The sequence below is a fragment of the Schistocerca serialis genome, chromosome 3, assembly GCF_023864345.2.
Source record: "Schistocerca serialis cubense isolate TAMUIC-IGC-003099 chromosome 3, iqSchSeri2.2, whole genome shotgun sequence".
Lineage (NCBI taxonomy): Eukaryota > Metazoa > Arthropoda > Insecta > Orthoptera > Acrididae > Schistocerca > Schistocerca serialis.
Genome location: NC_064640.1, coordinates 761,932,786 through 761,952,892, shown reverse-complemented (window position 1 = coordinate 761,952,892; position 20,107 = coordinate 761,932,786). Strand labels below are relative to the sequence as shown.

General features: G+C 43.0%; 1 protein-coding gene across 1 annotated transcript in view; it reads left to right on the top strand.

Annotated features, from left to right (window-relative positions):
- Window positions 1-20,107, top strand: part of LOC126471203 (organic cation transporter protein-like) — a 342,130-nt gene that overhangs the window by 21,146 nt on the left and 300,877 nt on the right. The window contains exon 2 of the mRNA XM_050099316.1: window positions 11,388-11,549. Coding sequence (XP_049955273.1) covers window positions 11,388-11,549 — 162 coding nt within the window. The remainder of the gene's footprint in view (window positions 1-11,387; window positions 11,550-20,107) is intronic.

Sequence of the window (20,107 nt, the reverse complement as noted above, 5' to 3'; positions counted from 1 at the left end):
GGAATTGCAGGGCACAGTGAACAAATGGATCCGTCAGTAACCCAGGAGCTTCTACACCGAAGACATCCACTTATTTCCTGCGCGTTTGGATCGACATTTCAATGTCAATAACAATCATGTATAGCTGTACTGTTTCTCATAAGCTGTAATTATAATACTGTTACTAAAATTTCTTTACATATACCCGTAGTCTCCTTTTCATTTGGACACACTTCGTAGTCTGGACCTATACGGGGTGATTCCTTGATGATGTTACTTTTAGAGATGATAAGAAGGGTGAACGTATCAGTTGGAGGTAAGGAACACTCATCGGAAAACGACCAGCGAAAACCATTCTGATACCTCTGACAGTGGAAAAAATACACTGGTACTGTTGTTGTTAAGACTGTACGGTAGGCAACTTTCAGAGACTAGTAAACATGGGCTCTAAATTGCAAACCTTTATAGCTGTGAGCACTTGTTCTGCTGGTGCTAAAAGTGGCAATTGTCTTTCCATAAAAATAAGCATAAGGTCACCCACATGAGCACAAAAAGAAATCTGCTAAATTTTGATTACACGATAAATTTCAAAAATACACTATGTGATCAAAAGTATCCGGTCACCCCCAAAAATATATGTTTTTCATATTAGGTGCACTGTGCTGCCACCTAACGCCAGGTACTCCATATCAGCGACCTCAGTAGTCACTAGACATCGTGAGAGAGCAGAATGGGGCGCTCCGCGGAACTCACGGATTTCCAACGTGGCCAGGTGATTAGGTGTCACTTGTGTAATACGTCTGTACGCGAGATTTCCACACTCCTAAACATCCCTAGATCCCGTGTTTCCAGTGTGATAGTGAAGTGGAAAAGTGAACGGATACGTATAGCACAGAAGTGTACAGGCCGACCTCGTCTGTTGACTGACAGAGACCGCCGACAGTTGAAGAGGGCCGTAATGTGTAATAGGCAGACATCTATCCAGACCATTAAACAGAAATTCCAAACTACATCAGGATCCACTGCAAGCACTATCACAGTTAGGCGGGAGGTGAGAAAACTTTGATTTCATGGACGAGCGGCTACTCATAAACCATACGTCACGCCGGTAAATGCCCAACATTGGACAATTGAACAGTGGAAAAACGTTGCGTATAGTGACGAATGACGGTACACAATGTGGCGATCCGATGGCACGGTGTGGGTATGGCGAATGACCGGTGAACATCATCTGCCAGCATATGTAGTGCCAACAGTAAAATTCGGAGGCAGTGGTGTTATGGTGTGGTCGTGTTTTTCATGGAGGGGCTTGCACCCCTTGCTGTTTTGAGTGGCACTATCAAAGTACAGGCCTACATTAATGTTTTAAGCACCTTCTTGCTTCCCACTGTTGAAGAGTAATTCGGAGATGGCGATTGCATCTTTCAACACGATCGAGCACCTGTTCATAATGCACGGCCGGTGGCGGAGTGGTTACACGACAATAACATCCCTGTAATGGACTAGCCTGCACAGATTCCTGATCTGAATCCTATAGAACACCTTTGGGATGTTTTGGAACGCCGACTTCGTGCCAGGCCTCACCGACCGACATCGATATCTCTCCTCAGTGCAGCACTCCGTGAAGAACGGGCTGCCATTCCCCAAGAAACTTCCAGCACCTGATTGAAGGTATGCCTGCGAGAGTGGAAGCTGTCATCAACGCCAAGGGTGGGCCAACACCATTTCGAATTCCAGCATTGCCGATGGAGGGCGCCACGAACTTGCAAGTCATTTTCAACCAGGTGTCCGGATGCTTTTGATCACATAGTGTATAAGGGCTGTCGATTCAGCTAAATACTCGGAACTAAAATTACGAACGGCTAAAACTGGGAAGATCACTTACATAATATTGTGGATAAGGCAAACCAAAGACTGCATTTTATTGATATTTAGAAGATGCAGCAGGTCTACTAAAGGAACTGCCTATACTGGACTTGTCCTCTGCTGAAGTACTGCTGCGCGGTATGGGTCCACACCAGACAGGATAGAAGGGCGTCATTGAAAAAGTCGAAAGACGGGCAGCTCTTTTTGCATTATAGCAAAACAGGGGAGAGAGTGTTACGGATTGATAAGCGAGTTGTGGCGGCAATCATTGAACCAAGGCGTTTTCCGTCGTGGAGAGTTTTTTCACGAAATTTCAATCACTATCTTTCTCCTCTGAATGTGAATATATTTTATTGTGTCCAACCTTCATAGGGAGAAGTTATCATCGTAATAGTTAAGAGAAATTAGAGCTCGTACAGAAACGTTTTAGTGTTCATTTTTCCCACTTACTGTTAGTGTGTTCAACGGTAGAGAAATAGTCTGATGTGGTTCGAAGAGCCCTTTGCCAGGAACTTAAGTGTGAACTGCAGAGCAATCGTGTAGATGTAAATGTAGAGGTTCGAAGGAAGGAAGATTGGGTTTAACGTCCCGTCGACATCGAAGTCATTAGAGACGGAGCCGAAGCTCGGATTGTGTCAAAGATCAGGAAGGAAATCGGCCGTGCCCTTTGAAAGGAACCGTAGCGGCATTTGCCTGGAGCGATACAGGGAAGTAACGGAAAACCTAAAAGTGGATGGCTGGAGGCGGCTTTGAACCGTTAAATATTCTATACTGTGGATCACATCTCGTTTACTGCAACCTCTTAGGTTCCCATATTTTTGGAGGAGGTAGTATGGACCAAAACGAGAAAAAAGTGTCTAGTAAACATGCACTCTAAATTGAATGCCTTAAGAGCTTTGAGCATTTGTTCATTTTCGATACTGTGAAACACATCTCCTCTATTGAACAAGTGCTCATAGCTCTTAAGGTATGCATTTTAGTGCCCACGTTTACTACGTATTTTTTTCTTTTTTTAGTCCATACTAGCCCCACCGAAATTTGCTTACCCTACTTTCTTAGCAACAACAATACCGGTACATGTATTCCACTGTCAGAGGTATCAGAACGATTTTCGCCTTATAACTTTCGGCCCTGTCGTTTCCAACCAGAGTTCTTTACCTCAAATTGATACATTTTGCCTTCTTTATCATCCCTGAAAGTTTGTCACATCATCACGGAATACGGAACAACCCTATATAAAAGTTGCTCCAGCACAAAAAACACCAGCTATCTGTGATTGTGTTATCAGAAATCATCAGAAAAACCCGACAGAGATGTAATATTCTGCGAAAAACTGGACGAATAATTGGAAACTCATAAACACTGTCTCACTACCAACTAGATTCAGCGCCGCGTGGTACGATGTAAATCAAATCATACCCACAGCGGAAAATTTATACAAAATTAAATAAAAATCTTGAGTGTTTTGTGTTCCACAGCTTTCATATATTTAGTAAAGGACGTCTCCAATACACTATGAGCTGCACTATAAATGTTTATTTGCCAAATCCGGTTTTCGGCTTCGTAACCCGTCATAAGAGGAAAATTATGTTCCGTTATATCAGTGACATGCGTGTCAGTTAAAGCGATAGGATCTGAAATACGTCCTAAGATCAGACAGTAGTAACATACGTGATAGGAGAGATTTCAGAACATTTCGTATTAACTGACACGCATGTCACTGTATATGCCACGGACCGCACTGCAGTTCCTTCTTTAAATCCTCGCACGAACGAAAAAATGGCTGACATCGAAATAAGTGTCCAAGGAATAGAAAAGCAACTGAAATCACTCAACAGAGCAAAGTCCACTGGACCTGACGGGATACCAATTCGATTCTACACAGAGTACGCGAAAGAACTTGCCCCCCTTCTAACAGCCGTGTACCGCAAGTCTGTAGAGGAACATAAGGTTCCAAATGATTAGAAAAGAGCACAGGTAGTGCCAATTTTCAAGAAGGGTCGTCGAGCAGATGCGCAAAACTATAGGCCTATATCTCTGACATCAATCTGTTGTAGAATTTTAGAACATGTTTTTTGCTCGCGTATCATGTCATTTCTGGAAACCCAGAATAGATAGTTTCGGAAGTTCCATGCGGTTTTTCGCGGATGATACTGTAGTATACAGAGAAGGTGCAGCATTAGCAAATTGCTGCGAAATGCAGGAAGATCTGCAGCGGATAGGCACTTGGTGCAGGGAGTGGCAACTGACCCTTAACATAGTCAAATGTAATGTATTGCGAATACATAGAAAGAAGGATCCTTTATTGTATGATTATATGATAGCAGAACAAACACTGGTAGCAGTTACTTCTGTAAAATATCTGGGAGTATGCGTACGGAACGATTTGAAGTGGAATGATCATATAAAATTAGTTGTTGGTAAGGCAGGTGCCAGTTTGAGATTCATTGGGAGAGTCCTTAGAAAATGTAGTCCATCAACAAAGGAGGTGGCTTACAAGACACTCGTTCGACCTGTACTTGAGTATTGCTCATCAGTGTGGGATCCGTACCAGGTCGGGTTGACAATTAGCAAACTCAAGTGGCAGACTCTGCAAGAGAGGCGCTCTGCATCGCGGTGTAGCTTGCTGTCCAGGTTTCGAGAGGGTGCGTTTCCGGATGAGGTATCGAATATATTGCTTCCCCCTACTTATACCTCCCGAGGAGATCACGAATGTAAAATTAGAGAGATTCGAGCGCGCACGGAGGCTTTCCGGCAGTCGTTCTTCCCGCGAACCATACGCGACTGGAACAGGAAAGGGAGGTAATGGTTCAAATGACTCTGAGCACTATGGGACTCAACTGCTGTGGTTATCAGTCCCCTAGAACTCAGAACTACTTAAATCTAACTAACCTAAGGACATCACACACATCCATGCCCGAGGCAGGATTCGAACCTGCGACCGTAGCGGTCGCACGGTCCCGGACTCCGCGCCTAGAACCGCGAGGGAGGTAATGAGTGGCACGTGAAGTGCCCTCCGCCACACACAGTTGGGTGGCTTGCGCAGTAGAAAAATAGCTGTAGATTTAGATGTAGATGATGGATTAGAAACCAGAAAACCGGTTTTGGCAAATAAACATTTCTAGTGCAGCTCACGGTGTGTAGATGTCCATTTAACAAAATTAAATTGAGACTATCCCCTTATTGCGACAAATGTCAACTTGTAGCAGTCGTAATCCCCATGATTACATGTGAAAATAAAACCAAAATTTGGATCTGAACTGGGAAGAAAGTAGCACTCGTAAATTGAACCACAAAACAGCTGAAGAAGTACAGCGTGACTAACTTTTAGCCATCCACAAAGAATAAAAGTTATTCGTGGCTAATGGGACATTTTGTATTTTACGTGATAAGAAACATAACGGCAAACTTACAAGGGTAAATGCCTTATATTGCAGAAGCACATTTTAAGTTGCAGAACAATTATAAATATTTGCTTTGGTCCCAAACATTCTTATTTGTTGCCTCATCGGGTTAACATAAATAACACAAGCGATGATTTTAAGAGGTGGGATACTTATTATTTTCTCTTCCATTATTTCTCAAGAAAGACTATTAAGTTGATAATGCAATGTAAACCACTCTAAAAAGAAGAAAATATTCAGGAGTCGAATTTTGTTTCACACGATTCAAGACGTAACACTTTGCTTACAGGCATCATGTGGCGCAAAGTGGAAAACATCTTAGGACCGAATATAAAGTTTTATTCGTTAAATTTTAGTGTTATTAGAACAGGGAGAAATGGCACACTTATCTATTTTATCTTGTATATACTAAGACAACGATGTAGAAAATTATGTGAAATTCTTTTTAAAGAAAAGTTGTCTGCTGGACTGATGGTAGCATTGTCTGCCCATACGCTGCGTTCGATTCCAATCTCTGACGACCACGAATTGCCCCTCTTCACCTTTAGTAACGCCAAGTGAAGAATGTAGGCTTACACGATGGATCAGAATCCACATTAACTATGACGTGCCTTTGCTACTGACTGAAAGAGAAGCTGAAGTCGTGGCTAGCAGAAGTTCTGTCAGCAGGAAGATTTCTTTCAAAAGGAATTTTATTTCACTTAATAAACCAATAATTATGTGAGGTCGCAGGAGTCTTACGTCTCATTGTATTTGAACATGAGATTTCTAAAATATTAGATATGGACCCGGATCCAAACTCCGATCTCCCTTTTTGCGAGATAAGACCACTTCAGGACGGTACCGTTCCATCATGTCGTTGCTTTACAAGATTCCAAACTGATGAAGGTGTCCAAGAAAGGTCCATCTCTGGGTTTGAATCCTGCACAAGAATTTTTTTCATGCCCTTCAAACTCCTAATGCTGTGTGAGAAATATTTTGGTTTTTAGCATCTCTTCATGTACATGTTTGTTTCTCAAGAACTGATCGTTGCCGCGAAAATGACGTGCTGGATCTCAGCAGTGGAGAGTACGATCTGCCTACCACACTTATGTGCTCAAGACACAAATGAAATGCAAACTGGTGTAAACCTAATATCGTCTTAACCCAGCAAATTGCTAATCAGAGTATTTGAAAATGCTCTGTGATCTCAAGATTATGTTGAATGCAAATGACAGCAATTCTCATTAATAATTTCTCATGTAAATTAATTAAATTTGCTACCACAAATACGTATTGTTCCGTGTAGATGCAACGACTTTACAACGAAATGTCATCATAGTAAGAGCACAATTCAGTTATGCACAAGAAATCTGTCAAATTTGTAATTTATTAGAGTTGACTGATCTAGGCTGTTATAGCACAAAAAAGTGAATAGAATTCAATATTTTTAATTTATCATTTTATTTTCTTCCAGTTGCATCACAATTAGATGAATAACAATTAGTTGTCTGCACCAAAAGTGAATGACAATTGGCTATTTGATGCTGAAAGCAAGGCAAAATTATATCAGGACAAATCTAACAAATTCAGTTCCACAATGGAATGTAGGTGAATGTGCACAAAATTATAATTAAATGATTGCTTGATTGGAGCTCACTTAGGGCAGATTGTTCTGCTCACAAGGGGTGATTACCTCATATGGAAGACTGCTGTGGAATTGCGACTGGCTTTTCAAATCTGTGCAGCTCCAAATGCAAGTTAAAACTAGACCTTAGATCCTATTAAGTAAAACATCTGAAGAAGCAACAGAGATTGTAGAATAGACATCGAAAACTATGAGCTGCTCAGAGCAAAGAGAGCGCTAGCGCTAAGAAGCAATACTTACTCGAAGGACTCAGCAAAAACTGCGCCAGGCTGTGACCAGGCTCATCTGCCTCACGGTCACACGGCTGCACACTGTCTCTCCGTCTTCCTGACTTCCTTCTCTGCTCCCAGAAACCCATGGCTTGGTGGGGAGGATTCACAACTTCCGCACAGCTATGTCCTAGAATTATTCTCAACACGCTAAAACGCAAAGAAAGCCTGCCAAAACTTCTCCATTATCACTTACTGTATGTACATTAACTGGCCAGAGGTTGGTATACTGTATGTGGCGTGTCACCGGTAACTTGTTCAGACATTCGCGCCATGGCGCCTATGGTGATGACCCATCTGTCGTGTGGACAGTTAGAGTCTAGAATTTTCTACCCTGAAAACGGCAAAATGTTGGTGTCACAAGTTTGTATCAGTCGACAGGATGTGCAGATTCGTCACGCCAGCAATACAGAGGGGGACCTGCACTTGCTCTGCCCATGCCACCTTGTGAATAACGGAAATCGGCAAACCAGCAGCCCACCGAGAGATCCTTGGCCGTCCTGTATTCAAAGCGCTGAGACCACCCAGGTCCCTCGCCACGTCTTCTCAGACACGACCCCAGGGAAGAAATATTCACGAATCTTACTCCAGAAGCCGCTAGCAATGTATTTGCCTCCAGCGCAGTATTTGCCGATTTTACTTATTGCTTGAAAGCGATATGTGACAGTTCTGTCACAATTCTCAACAATACTACAATTATGGTAAATGCCAGAAACGGAACTTGTGAACACAACACATGAGGTTGAAACATGTCACTTCTAGCTATTGGTGAAAAAGAGTTTGATAGTCAACAACCACGAAATGTGCAGGTTTCGACATCCAGTCAGCACAAAACTTTTGAGCACGTTATTCGTACTTCAAACAGGTGCACAGCTCGCTACAAGAAAAGTAAACCGATATTTAATCTCTATTCGTGGCTAGTTGACATCAGAAATAGGTGTCAGGTTGTAATTTCCAGTAAGACTAAAATTTTTCGTCTCTTCATTTCAGTTTCAAAGATCTCACTACCGTCGAAAAATATTCGATATATAACATCTGATTTTACGTAATAAACAACCAAGTAAGGTGCTGAGTTCGAATCCGTATCCAACACATCATTTTGAGTCACGTTGTTTCAAATTTAAACATGCATATACTTTGTTATTTTTAAAAGAAGTAATATTTAAGATTTGAGATTTGGTGTCAGCGCTTGGGACGGTAATTCCCCAGTCCAGCTGCTACAATACTCCGACCAATGGTGAGGGATTACACAGAAGTTGCAAGGAGTCCATTACTTGTTCCTGGATGCCAGGTGCAGATGTGAGGCTGTTAGACTGTCCTTGGTGCACAACATGTCTATTTGGACCTGCAGTGGTCAGATGTGGCCCTGCCGCCTCGATGACGAGTACGCGTGCCCTCCTGTTCCTGTGCGCTCTAGCATCGAGCGTCACATCCGAATGCTTCACGAATCTGGATATTGCATGATTCGACCAGCCTGCTAAAAGGAGACCCACAATGAAGCCCTTCCAAACCTTCTCACGTGCTGATAACGTTGACTCACACGAGCTACACTGTGTCTCTCTGTCCTTCGCAAGGATCAGTCAATATCTGACGCTATTCATTCCCCTTGTATACCCCATCAGGCCTGGTAACAATACTAAACACAAACAACACTAATGCAGTATAATGGCCGTTCTACCCACCAGCAAGTTGCAATTCCAATCATTTACGTATCTGCCAATGTATGAACGTACATTCACATTCGAAAATATCTTCTGGATGCTTCACTCTTTTGCTAGGCAGTGTATTTTAAAGGGGATGTCACTGGAGTAGGTGAATAAATACAATTACACTACTGGCCATTAAAATTGCTACACCGCGAAGATGACGAGCTGCAGACGCGAAATTTAACCAACAGGAAGAAGATGCTGTGGTATGCAAATGATTAGCTTTTCAGAGCATTCACGCGAGATTGGCGCTGGTGGTGACACCTACAACGTGCTCACATGAGGAAAGTTTCCAACCGATTTCTCATACACAAACGGCAGTTGACCGGCGTTGCCTGGTGAAACGTTGTTGTGATGCCTCGCGTAAGGAGGAGAAATGCGTACTATCACGTTTACGACTTTGATAAAGGTCGGATTGTAGCCTATCGCGATTGTGGTTTATCGTATCACGACATTGCTGCTCGCGTTGGTCGAGATCCAATGACTGTTAGCAGGATATGGAATCGGTGGTTTCAGAAGGGTAATAAGGAATGCCGTGCTGGATCCCAAGGGGCTCGTATCACTAGCAGTCGAGATAACAGGCATCTTATCCGCATGGCTGTAGCGGATTGTGGACCCACGTCTCGATCCCTGAGTCAACAGATGGGGACGTTTGCAAGACAACAACCATCTGCACGAACAGTTCGACGACGTTTGCAGCAGTATGGACTATGAGCTCGGAGACCATGGCTGCGGTTACCCTTCATGTTGCATCACAGACAGAAGCGCCTGCGATGGTGTACTCAACGACGAACCTGGGTGCACGAATGGCAAAACGTCATTTTTTCGGATAAATCCAGGTTCTGTTTACAGCATCATGATCGTCGCATCCGTGTTTGGCGACATCGCGGTGAACGCACATTGGAAGCGTGTATTCGTCATCGCCATACTGGCGGGGGGGTGCCATTGGTTACACATCTCGGTCACCTTTTGTTCGCAATGACGACACTTTGAACAGTGGACGTTACATTTCAGGTGTGTTACGACCCGTGGCTCTACCCTTCATTCGATCCCTGCGAAACCCTACATTTCTGCAGGATAATGCACGACCGCATGTTGCAGGTCCTGTACGGCCCTTTCTGGATACAGATGTTCGACTGGTGCCCTAGCCAGCACATTCTCCAGATCTCTCACCAACTGAAAACGTCTGGTCAATGGTGGCCGAGCAGCTGGCTCGTCACAATACGCGAGTCACTACTCTTGGTGAACTGTGGTATCGTGTTGAAGCTGCTTGGGCAGCGGTGCCTGTACACGCCATCCAAGCTCTGTTTGACTCAATGCCCAGGCGTATCAAGGCCGTTATTACGGCCGGAGGTGGTTGTCCTGGGTACTGATTTCTCAGGATCTATGCACCCAAATTGCGTGAAAATGTAATCACATGTCAGTTCTAGTATAATATATTTGTCCAGTGAATACCCGTTAATCATCTGGATTACTTCTTGTTGTAGCAATTTTAATGGCGAGTAGTGTATTTCCAAAAAAAAAAAAAAAGAAGTTTATTTTTTACTAGGTCTAAAACTTTGCTTCCGCCGTTATTTCTCGAGGTAGCGACTTTATTGTGAAAACTTGCAAAAAATTTACGATTGAAAGTATTGGCCATCGTTAGCCACTGCTTTCTCCTAGCTTTAGGGCAGCATACGAATCCCCTCAGTGTATAAACTGGGCATCCTTTGAGGGGAGCCATGAATCTATCCAATTTTGCACTTGTTCATATGACCGCAGGTGCTAGTCAGCTAGATCGTGTGTCATAGATCGAAAAAGGTGGCAGTCAGAGGGGGGAATATCTGGAGAATACAGCGGGTGAGGTAGAACGTCTCATTTCCACGTTTCCAAGTATGTTTTGACGGGATTTTCGAGATGGGCTCGTGCGCTGTCAGGCAGCAAAATAGTTTTTTCATGTCTGCCGATGTAGTGTGGGCGTTTGTCTTTTAGTGCTCGACTCAAACACATCAATTGCTTTCGATAACGATCTCCTGTGATTGTTCCCGTCGGTTGCAGTGGCATCGAAAGCTTTCTCTCTTTCACAACCATGACGGTCTTCAACTTCAAATCACCACTCTTGAAGCATGGAAACCATTTTCTGCGAAGTTCTGTCACTAACAGGTGTCTCATTATAGGTCTTATCCAGCTTTTTATGAGTCTCAGCCGCAGATTTCTTCATATCAAAGCAGAAAATTAAAACCTCCCACAGATGACGAGAATTGGGCTCATAAGTTGACGTATTCAGTCGAGAATAACATTATGATGCAATCAAAAATCGACTGATATTCTGATGGCGTTATGTTATCAAATGCCTAAGCTTACTGTCTGACACGACGAACGACTTGCACCACTACTTTCCACTACTGCCATCTATTGCAAAACGGCGGAAGCAAAGTTGTAGACCTAATAGTACACCTCTTACAGTTGTGTAGAGATCAGAAAATTTCATGTTAGATGTTATTTCTGTTATGTCTTAGTCCATTCATATGAATAAATTCGAAATATCATGTTTCAGATGAATGAAGACGAGCTACTGGAAAAGGCAGGAGAATGTGGCTGCTTCCAGTTTCGGATAATAGCCATGTTCGCTGTTGTGAACATATTGTCGGCTTTTCACTACTTTGGACCAACGTTCCTAGACATGCAAGAGGCTGGTTTTGAGAGCGTCTCACAAGAGGTCAGTACCGACGAAAATGCTTTCAAATTTGGCATGAAGGGAGGTGCGCAGTGCTTAAGGCAGTACGGAGCATTCATCCAGTCTTAGATTTTAGGAATGTCCTTAAACCATTTGAAGCAAGTACCAGTCTGGCTCCTTTCAAGTGGACACAAGCGATTCCCTGCCAGTTCCTTGTTCAGTCTACAATTGCAGTTAGTTACACCTTCCAGCTATTTCTCTATATAGTCCCCACTCCGAGTCAGACATTTGTCGTAGCGGTGTACCAACTTTCCAATATCTTCAAAAAAATGGTTCAAATGGCTCTGAGCACTATGGGACTTAACAGCTGTGGTCATCAGTCCCCTAGAACTTAGAACTCCTTAAACGTAACTAACCTAAGGACATCACACATACCCATGCCCGAGGGAGGATTCGAACCTGCGACCGTAGCGGTCACGCGGTTCCAGACTGAAGCGCCTAGAACCGCACGGCCACACTGGCCGGCCCAATATCTTCGTCATTGAAGCCAGTCGCCTGTGCTTTCCGGCAGTTATCTATGCTGCTCTGCAGCTAGTTGTCTGTGCCAAAATGCTGTCTTCAAAGACGGCGGTTCATATGAGCAGAGACGAAACTCATGTGAAGCCAATTACGGATTGTATCACAGGTGATCAAACACTTCCCACCGAACAGCTGCAGGAGCATCTTCATCGCCCCTGCAGAGCGCGGCCGAGGATTGTCATGAAGGAGGAAAGACATGACAGTTGTGTTACGTGGGCTGCGTGAAACCAGGCGAAATCTCTCACCAGGCCCTCATACTTGACCGGAGTCATTATTTTCTATACATCTTTACGCTCTCACTGAGTGTTCAGAACTGAAACGGGTGGTATGACGCAATCGACGTGCATACTAGAGACACTGCCCAACACGTCTGTGCAAAGCTTCATGTGATTATCACTGTGGTTTCCAAATCGCGTCCGATCGGACCTTACTTTCCGAACAGCCCTCGTATTTTTACAAGTCTATCTCTCTGTTCAAAAAGCAGCTTGTGTGATATTGTTTTTGCCTGTAACACTTTTCCTGGAAAACTGGAGAATGCAAGAATAGCAGAGAGATATTGGCCTCTGATATCTCGTGGGAAGTTCAGCGGCTGTTTATTGTTAAATGCTTTGATCTCCTCTCGTGGAGAAGGATGACAGCTAGGCGCCACTCCATGTAGAGTAAGAACCTGTCTCTCTCACAAGGTGGGAAAGTAGCTCATTGGGTATCTAAAAAAATATCTGTAAGAGGGATTTTATGTTTGGTCGCCCCCCCCCCCCCCCCCAGTTGTGGATATTAAGAGGTTGGTGGATTCTAACACATAGTATTTAAGTAACACATTTTACTTAACTTGAGTAGCAGCAAATCCAGAATACAATCCGTTGCGTGTTCTTGAGATAGGCCAGTTCGGCACACACAATAACAGAGGCTAACTGATAATGCTTCGAGTTCTCAGGCAGAACTCAGCTAACAGACAGAGACTAGTCTAGAGGGGTGCAGCGTGTACTGATGCTGCAAGAAACGACTATAAGGGGGGGGGGGGGGGGGGTGAGGAGGGAGGTCTGCGTGCAGCCGAAACTTCAGCCGCTGACATGCTCCTGCTCACACCCCGACATTCGTCTACATCTACATCCATACTCCGAAAGCCACCTGACGGTGTGTGGCGGAGGGTACCTCGAGTACCTCTGTCGGTTCTCCCTTCTATTCCAGTCTCGTATTGTTCGTGGAAAGAAAGATTGTCGGTATGCCTCTATGTGGGCTCTAATCTCCCTGATTTTATCCAAATGGTCTCTTCGCGAGATATATGTAGGAGGGAGCAATATACTGCTTGACTCCTCGGTGAAGGTATGTTCTCGAAACTTCAACAAAAGCCCGTTTTCCTGCAGAGTCTTCCACTGGAGTTTATCTATAATCTCCGTAACGCTTTCGCGATTACTAAATGATACTGTAACGAAGCGCGCTACTCTCCGTTGCGAGTAGTTAGAAACATTGGTCGAAAAACCAGCCATAGGATGCGCACCCACGCGCAGGGACGGAACACCTTCTTCTAATGGCGGAGGTGCAACAGTGACTGGAGGGGCCACGACGACCCACCGGAATGCGGTTTGGCAAAGGGGAATAACTTTTTATCGTGGCCGCGGCTGCTGGCGATGCGGTGGCCGCAACGGTACTGTGTCAACGTCCAATGGCCGCTGAGGCTGCGGGGTCTTCCTGGGCACCGAATCTACAAATGAAAAACCAGCAGCAGGTTCACCCAGTCCACACAAACGAAGCTGATTCTGATGGCACATCTGCAACCCGGAGAGACACAGTAAAACATACAAAGAGGGGCCCAAGGCTTTAGTGACAATGCCCCTATCCCAGCGCTTGTGTCTGATAAATCTCTGGAAAAGACCAAATCATTCACATTAAACTTACAGCGCTGTGGAGGACGGGCCAACCGCTGTGGAGGATGCAGCAGATGAAGCAGTGTCCAATGTCAGAGTCCGTCCAAGAGCTCCGCTGGCGATTTGCCGTTGCGTGGCTACGAAAGATAGGTCGAGAGGAAGAACACTAAAGCTTGCTCCCCGCACGGGAAACATACGAATATTACTTGTTAATCTATTGCTTGAAAGTCCTTATAATGAGTTCTGCATCACCATTGGATTGAGGGTGGAACGGTGCTGTCGTCACATGTTTAATCCTGTTGGCATCACAAAACTGCTGAAATTCTGCTAATGTGAACAGGTCCATTGCCCGAAACCAAAACTTCTGATAAACCTTTGATGCAAAACTTAGTCGTCAGTGTCTTGACAGTGCTGGCTGTTGTGGTGGATTTTATGGGCACCACGAATGGAAACTTAATGTAGGCATCTACCACAATATGCCAATGGGAATTCCAGTACGGACCTGCAAGGTCAATATGTAAATGTTGCCAAGGGATGCTGGGCTTGGGCCAATCAAAAGTTTTTGTGATGGAGCGGTCTGATGTTCCGCACATGCTGGAAACTGTGAAGTTACTATTTGTGCGTCCATGCTGACCAAGCCGTAATCAGGATTTGATTCCATGGGGGTTTTAATAAATAGACACCGTAATAAAGTGGACTTGTATTGGGACTAGATCACATTTACGTAAGGAAATTAAAATACGATGACTAGCTGTTTACGATTGCAAGTAAAAACAATCTTCAGAGCATGATCACATTAAATGCAGGTTGAGCACAAACTTGATGTACCAATAATAATCATCATGCCAGTGACATGCATTTCTGCAGAAAGCAACGCGAATAAAAAATTTGGTGCTAATAGTAATAATAAAACCGTCCCTGGCATACTTGTATGAGATTCGGGTTGCACAAACTGGTTTGCAACAGTGGAATCACATCAGTCATTAACTTGCAGTTTTTTCGCTGAACTGGCAATGCATACAGTGTGGTTTATATTAATACAACCAGTTTGTTCAGCCTGGGTGTACACTCCAGTCTCAGTTATGTTGCTACAGTCAATACCAAATTTCTTATTCACGTCATCTTCTGTTCAAATGCATATCACTGCATGATGATTATTACTGGTGCATCCAGTTTATGATCAATCTGCATTTAATATGATCATGATCTGAAGATGGTTGTTTCTTACTATCTAAACTAGCTATTTTAGTTTCCTTGCGTAAATTCAATCAAGTCATTAAAAATTGTATAAGAAAAACTTTTAAATTTTAACAAATAACACTGGCCAACAATGAAAATGTTTTGGTTCAAATGGTTCAAATGGCTCTGAGCACTATGGGACTCAACATCTTAGGTCATAAGACCCCTAGAACTTAGAACTACTTAAACCTAACTAACCTAAGGACATCACACACACTCATGCCCGAAAATGTTTTAGGCTCAAAAGCAGTTAATTATTATGTATTTCTATCTTCTGCATTAAAAAATCACCATAAAAATGACGGATTAGTTCTTGCTTTGGAGGTAAAGCGACATTTCATTTTTATATTCAACATTTTCAGTTTAGGGGAAATTTTGTTTTCAGAGTTGGCACACCAGTCCAATAACAAAACACAAATGCTTCAAGCTGTTTGTAAGTCATAAACATAGATACTGCTGCTGTGACTGTGAGTTTCATACACTTTCTCTAATTAAAGCAGAATTTCTGGTTTGAGAGTGTTTCTGTAATGCAAAATTCGTAAAAATGCCACCAAAATGTGTAAATTTTTGTTACATTTGTAGTGAGGTAACATTTTCCTCACAGAAACACGATCTGAAGCCTCTTGTGAAGACTGCCTATCAGCATTATTTCGGTATGAAAGTAGGGGGCCAGGATAAGTCTTGGGCTCTACATATATGCTGCAACGCATGTTCAGTTACACTGCGGGAATAACTGAAAAATAAGAAACGCTTTATGGCTTTTGTTGTGCCTATGGTTTGGCGGGAGCCTACAAACCATACAGATGACTGCTGTTTCTGGTTGACTCCACCTTTAAGGCAGAATTGTCTATGAAGATAAGAAGAACAGTTCAGTACCCGAATCTTCGATCTGCTAATCGACCCATTCCGTATTCACATAGTGTACCAGTTCCTACTCCACCCGAAAATTGTGTGTTTAAAGCAGAAAATGAAGACAGTGTGGAACAAGAAGAAGAAGAAGAACATTAACAACAACAACAACAACCAAACAAGCCTTCCACATCCCATGATCCTGATTTTGAGGGAAAAGATGATAAACCGCACAGATTGAGTCAAGCGGAATTGAGTGATCTAATTAGAGACCTTCACCTGTCAAAGGAAAAGGCAGAAATTCTTGAGTCTCGATAGAGCAATGGAATCTTCTCGAAAGTGATGTCACAGTCTCACAGTACAGAAAATGTCACATCGAACTGTTTCCCTTTTTGGAGAAGAAAACAATCTTGTTTGCTGCGACATTAATGGCTTGGTGGAATCTTTGAATTTGAACCAGGATTTGGCTAAATGGAGGCTATTCATAGACTCCTCCTAGCTTAGTCTGAAAGCTGTGTTACTTCACAAAGGTAACCATCTTCCTTTTATTCCTGTTGGTCATGCAATTCACATGAAGGAGACATATACAAATATGACAACCCTCTTGGACTCAGTCAAATATGATGAACACAAATGGAAAATGTGTGGCGTTCTAAAAGTCATTGGCATACTCTTAGGAATTCAACTGTGGTGCACAAAATATTGCTGCTTCTTATGTATGTGAAACAGTAGGGATAGGAAATCGCATTATAAAGCAGACTGGCCTGCAAGAAATCTTAACCTTAGCGAGAGATATGTCGTTGCCGAGCCTCTCTTGGACCCAAAAGATGTTCTTCTTCCACCCCTGCATATCAAGCTGGGTTTGATGAAAAATTTTGTTACAGGTATGAACCAAGAAGCACGGGCCTTTAAGTAAATAAGACAGAAATTTCCGAAATTAAGTGATGCAAAAGTTGAGGAAGGTATTTTTATCGGGCCACATATTCGAGAACTTGTAAAGGATCCTGCATTTGACCAAGTTTTGAATGGGAAAGAAAAGGAAGCTTGGAAAGCTTTCAAGAGAGTTGTTTGTAGATTTTTAGGCAACAAAAGAGATGATAACTACACTGAGTGGGTGACAGTGCTCCTGCAAATATACTATAACCTTGGGTGCAACATGTCCCTTAAAATCCCTTTTCTCCACTCCCACCTAGATTTTTTCCCTCCTAGTTGTGGAGCTGTCAGTGACGAACATGGTTAAAGATTCCATCAGGACATTTCTGTTATAGAACAAAGGTATCAGGGCCAGTGGAATGAAGCAATGCTTGCGGATTACTGTTGGTCTTCGTGTAGGGATGCTCCGGAACTCCGTTACAAGAGGCAAGCTAAAAGACAACGGTCTCATGCAGCCACCACATGATTCTCTTCAGACCCAACCATCTGCGAGGTATTCTTCCAGCAATTTAGAACCATTAAAATGTTACTACCATTTTAAAAAATTCAAATATGAGCAATGTTGTTAGCATATGTAATTGAAATGAATGTTTTTCTCTTAGTCTGATAATATGAAATACTTCCACTTAGTGTGTATCACAGAAACTAGAGCTAAGGAAAATTTTTGTTGTCATAACCGTTTTCCTCGGTCCTTAGTAAGAATTGATTCATGAAGTGCAGAAAACAGTAAAAATTGTTTTTGTTGGCCAGTGCAATGCGCTAGTGAGCGGGAAATGGAGCACAATGACCGTCACGAAGTGAGGACAAGTACACGGAAAAGAATTTACGCCTTGCTCAATTCTGACAACAAAAGCACTGTTTCCACGTTGTAGGACCATCGATTATACGCTAGGGAAGTGAGTTTAGTAGTGTTTTATGTATCTTCGACCGCTAACGTCATTGGAGACGGAGCTTTTTTCGGATTTTTTATTACCGTAGGCGACGGAAGCGGCAACTGGGAAACCGTAGAAAACCCAGATCTGGATGGCTTGCTCTTGGGTTGAACTCGGGTCTCCCGAAGGCGAGTCTAGCGCATTAGGCACTTCGCTATCTCTCTGAGTGCTCTGGTAGAAACGATAGACGAAACTTGTAAAGTTTCGCGAAAGCACAGAATAGAAACGTTTATTTTCAAATGCGGTACTTATTAATTGTAATGGATATGAAATTAAATAAAGCGTTTTTTAATGATGTTAGACTACTGTGTTTGGTAATGGCTAGCTACTACACGAAGTTTACCGACTTCTGTCGACACATATGCCGACTGATTTCAACTACAGATTGTAAAAGTTTTCTTGGCAGTTTCGCCCCCTTTATCTGATCGGTAGTTGTCGATAAAAGTCGGAAGTCGTCGTGCCGTTTGTATTCTGTTTGAGGTACACGCCAACCTTAGCAATCTATTGAATAATTATGTTACAACAGGATTAATTTACTGTCATCCTCATCACTACTTATGTTGTTGTTGTGGTCTACAGTCCTGAGACTGGTTTGATGCAGCTCTCCAAGCTACTCTATCCTGTGCAAGCTCCTTCATCTCCCAGTACCTACTGCAACCTACATCCTTTTGAATCTGCTTAGTGTATTCATCTCTTGGTCTCCCTCTACGACTTTTACCCTCCACGCTGCCCTCCAATACTAAATTGCTGAGCCCTTGATGCCTCAGAACATGTCCTACCAACCGATCCCCTCTTCTAGTCAAGGTGTGCCACAAATTTCTCTTCTCCCTAATTCTGTTTAATACTTCCTCATTAGTTATGTGGTCTACCCATCTAATCATCAGCATTCTTCTGTAGCACCACATTTCGAAAGCTTCTATTCTCTTCTTATCCAAACTATTTATCATCCATGTTTCACTTCCATACATGGCTACACTCCATACAAATACTTTCAGGAACGACTTCCTGACACTTAAATCTATACTTGATGTTAACAAATTTCTCTTCCTCAGAAACGCTTTCCTTGCCATTGCCAGTCTACATTTTATATCCTCTCTACTTCAACCATCATCAGTTATTTTGCTCCCCAAATAGCAAAACTCCTTTACTACTTTAAGTGTCTCATTTCCTAATCTAATTCCCTCAGCATCACCTGACGTAATTCGACTGCATTCCATTATCCTCGTTTTGCTTTTGTTGATGTTCATCTTATATCCTCCTTTCAAGACACTATCCATTCCGTTCAACTGCTCTTCCAAGTCCTTTGCTGTCTCTGACAGAATTACAATGTCATCGGCGAACCTCAAAAAAATGGCTCTGAGCACTATGGGACTCAACTGCTGAGGTCATTAGTCCCCTAGAACTTAGAACTAGTTAAACCTAACTAACCTAAGGACATCACAAACATCCATGCCCGAGGCAGGATTCGGTCCTGCGACCGTAGCGGTCCTGCGGTTCCAGACTGCAGCGCCTTTAACCGCACGGCCACTTCGGCCGGCGGCGAACCTCAAAGTTTTATTTCTTCTCCATGGATTTTAATACCTACTCCGAATTTTTCTTTTGTTTCTTTTACTGCTTGCTCAATATACAGATTGAATAACATCGGGGATAGGCTACAACCCTGTCTCACTCCCTTCCCAACCACTGCTTCCCTTTCATGTCCCTCGACTCTTATAACTGCCATCTGCTTTCTGCACAAATTGTAAATATTCTTTCGCTCCCTGTATTTTACCCTGCCACCTTCAGAATTTGAAAGAGAGTATTCCACTCAATATTGTCAGAAGCTTTCTCTAAGTCTACAAATGCTAGAAACGTAGGTTTGCCTTTCCATAATCATTCTTCTAAGATAAGTCCTAAGGTCAGTATTGTCTCACGTGTTCCAGTATTTCTACGGAATCCAAACTGATCTTCCCCGAGGTCGGCTTTTACCAGTTTTTCCATTCGTCTGTATAGAATTCGTGTTAGTATTTTGCAGCTGTGACTTATTAAACTGATAGTTCGGTAATTTTCACATCTGTCAACACCTGCTTTCTTTGGGATTGGAATTATTATATTCTTCTTGAAGTCTGAGGGTATTTCGCCTGTCTCATACATCTTGCTCACCAGATGGTAGAGTTTTGTCAGGACTGGCTCTCCCAAGGCTGTCAGTAGTTCTAATGGAATG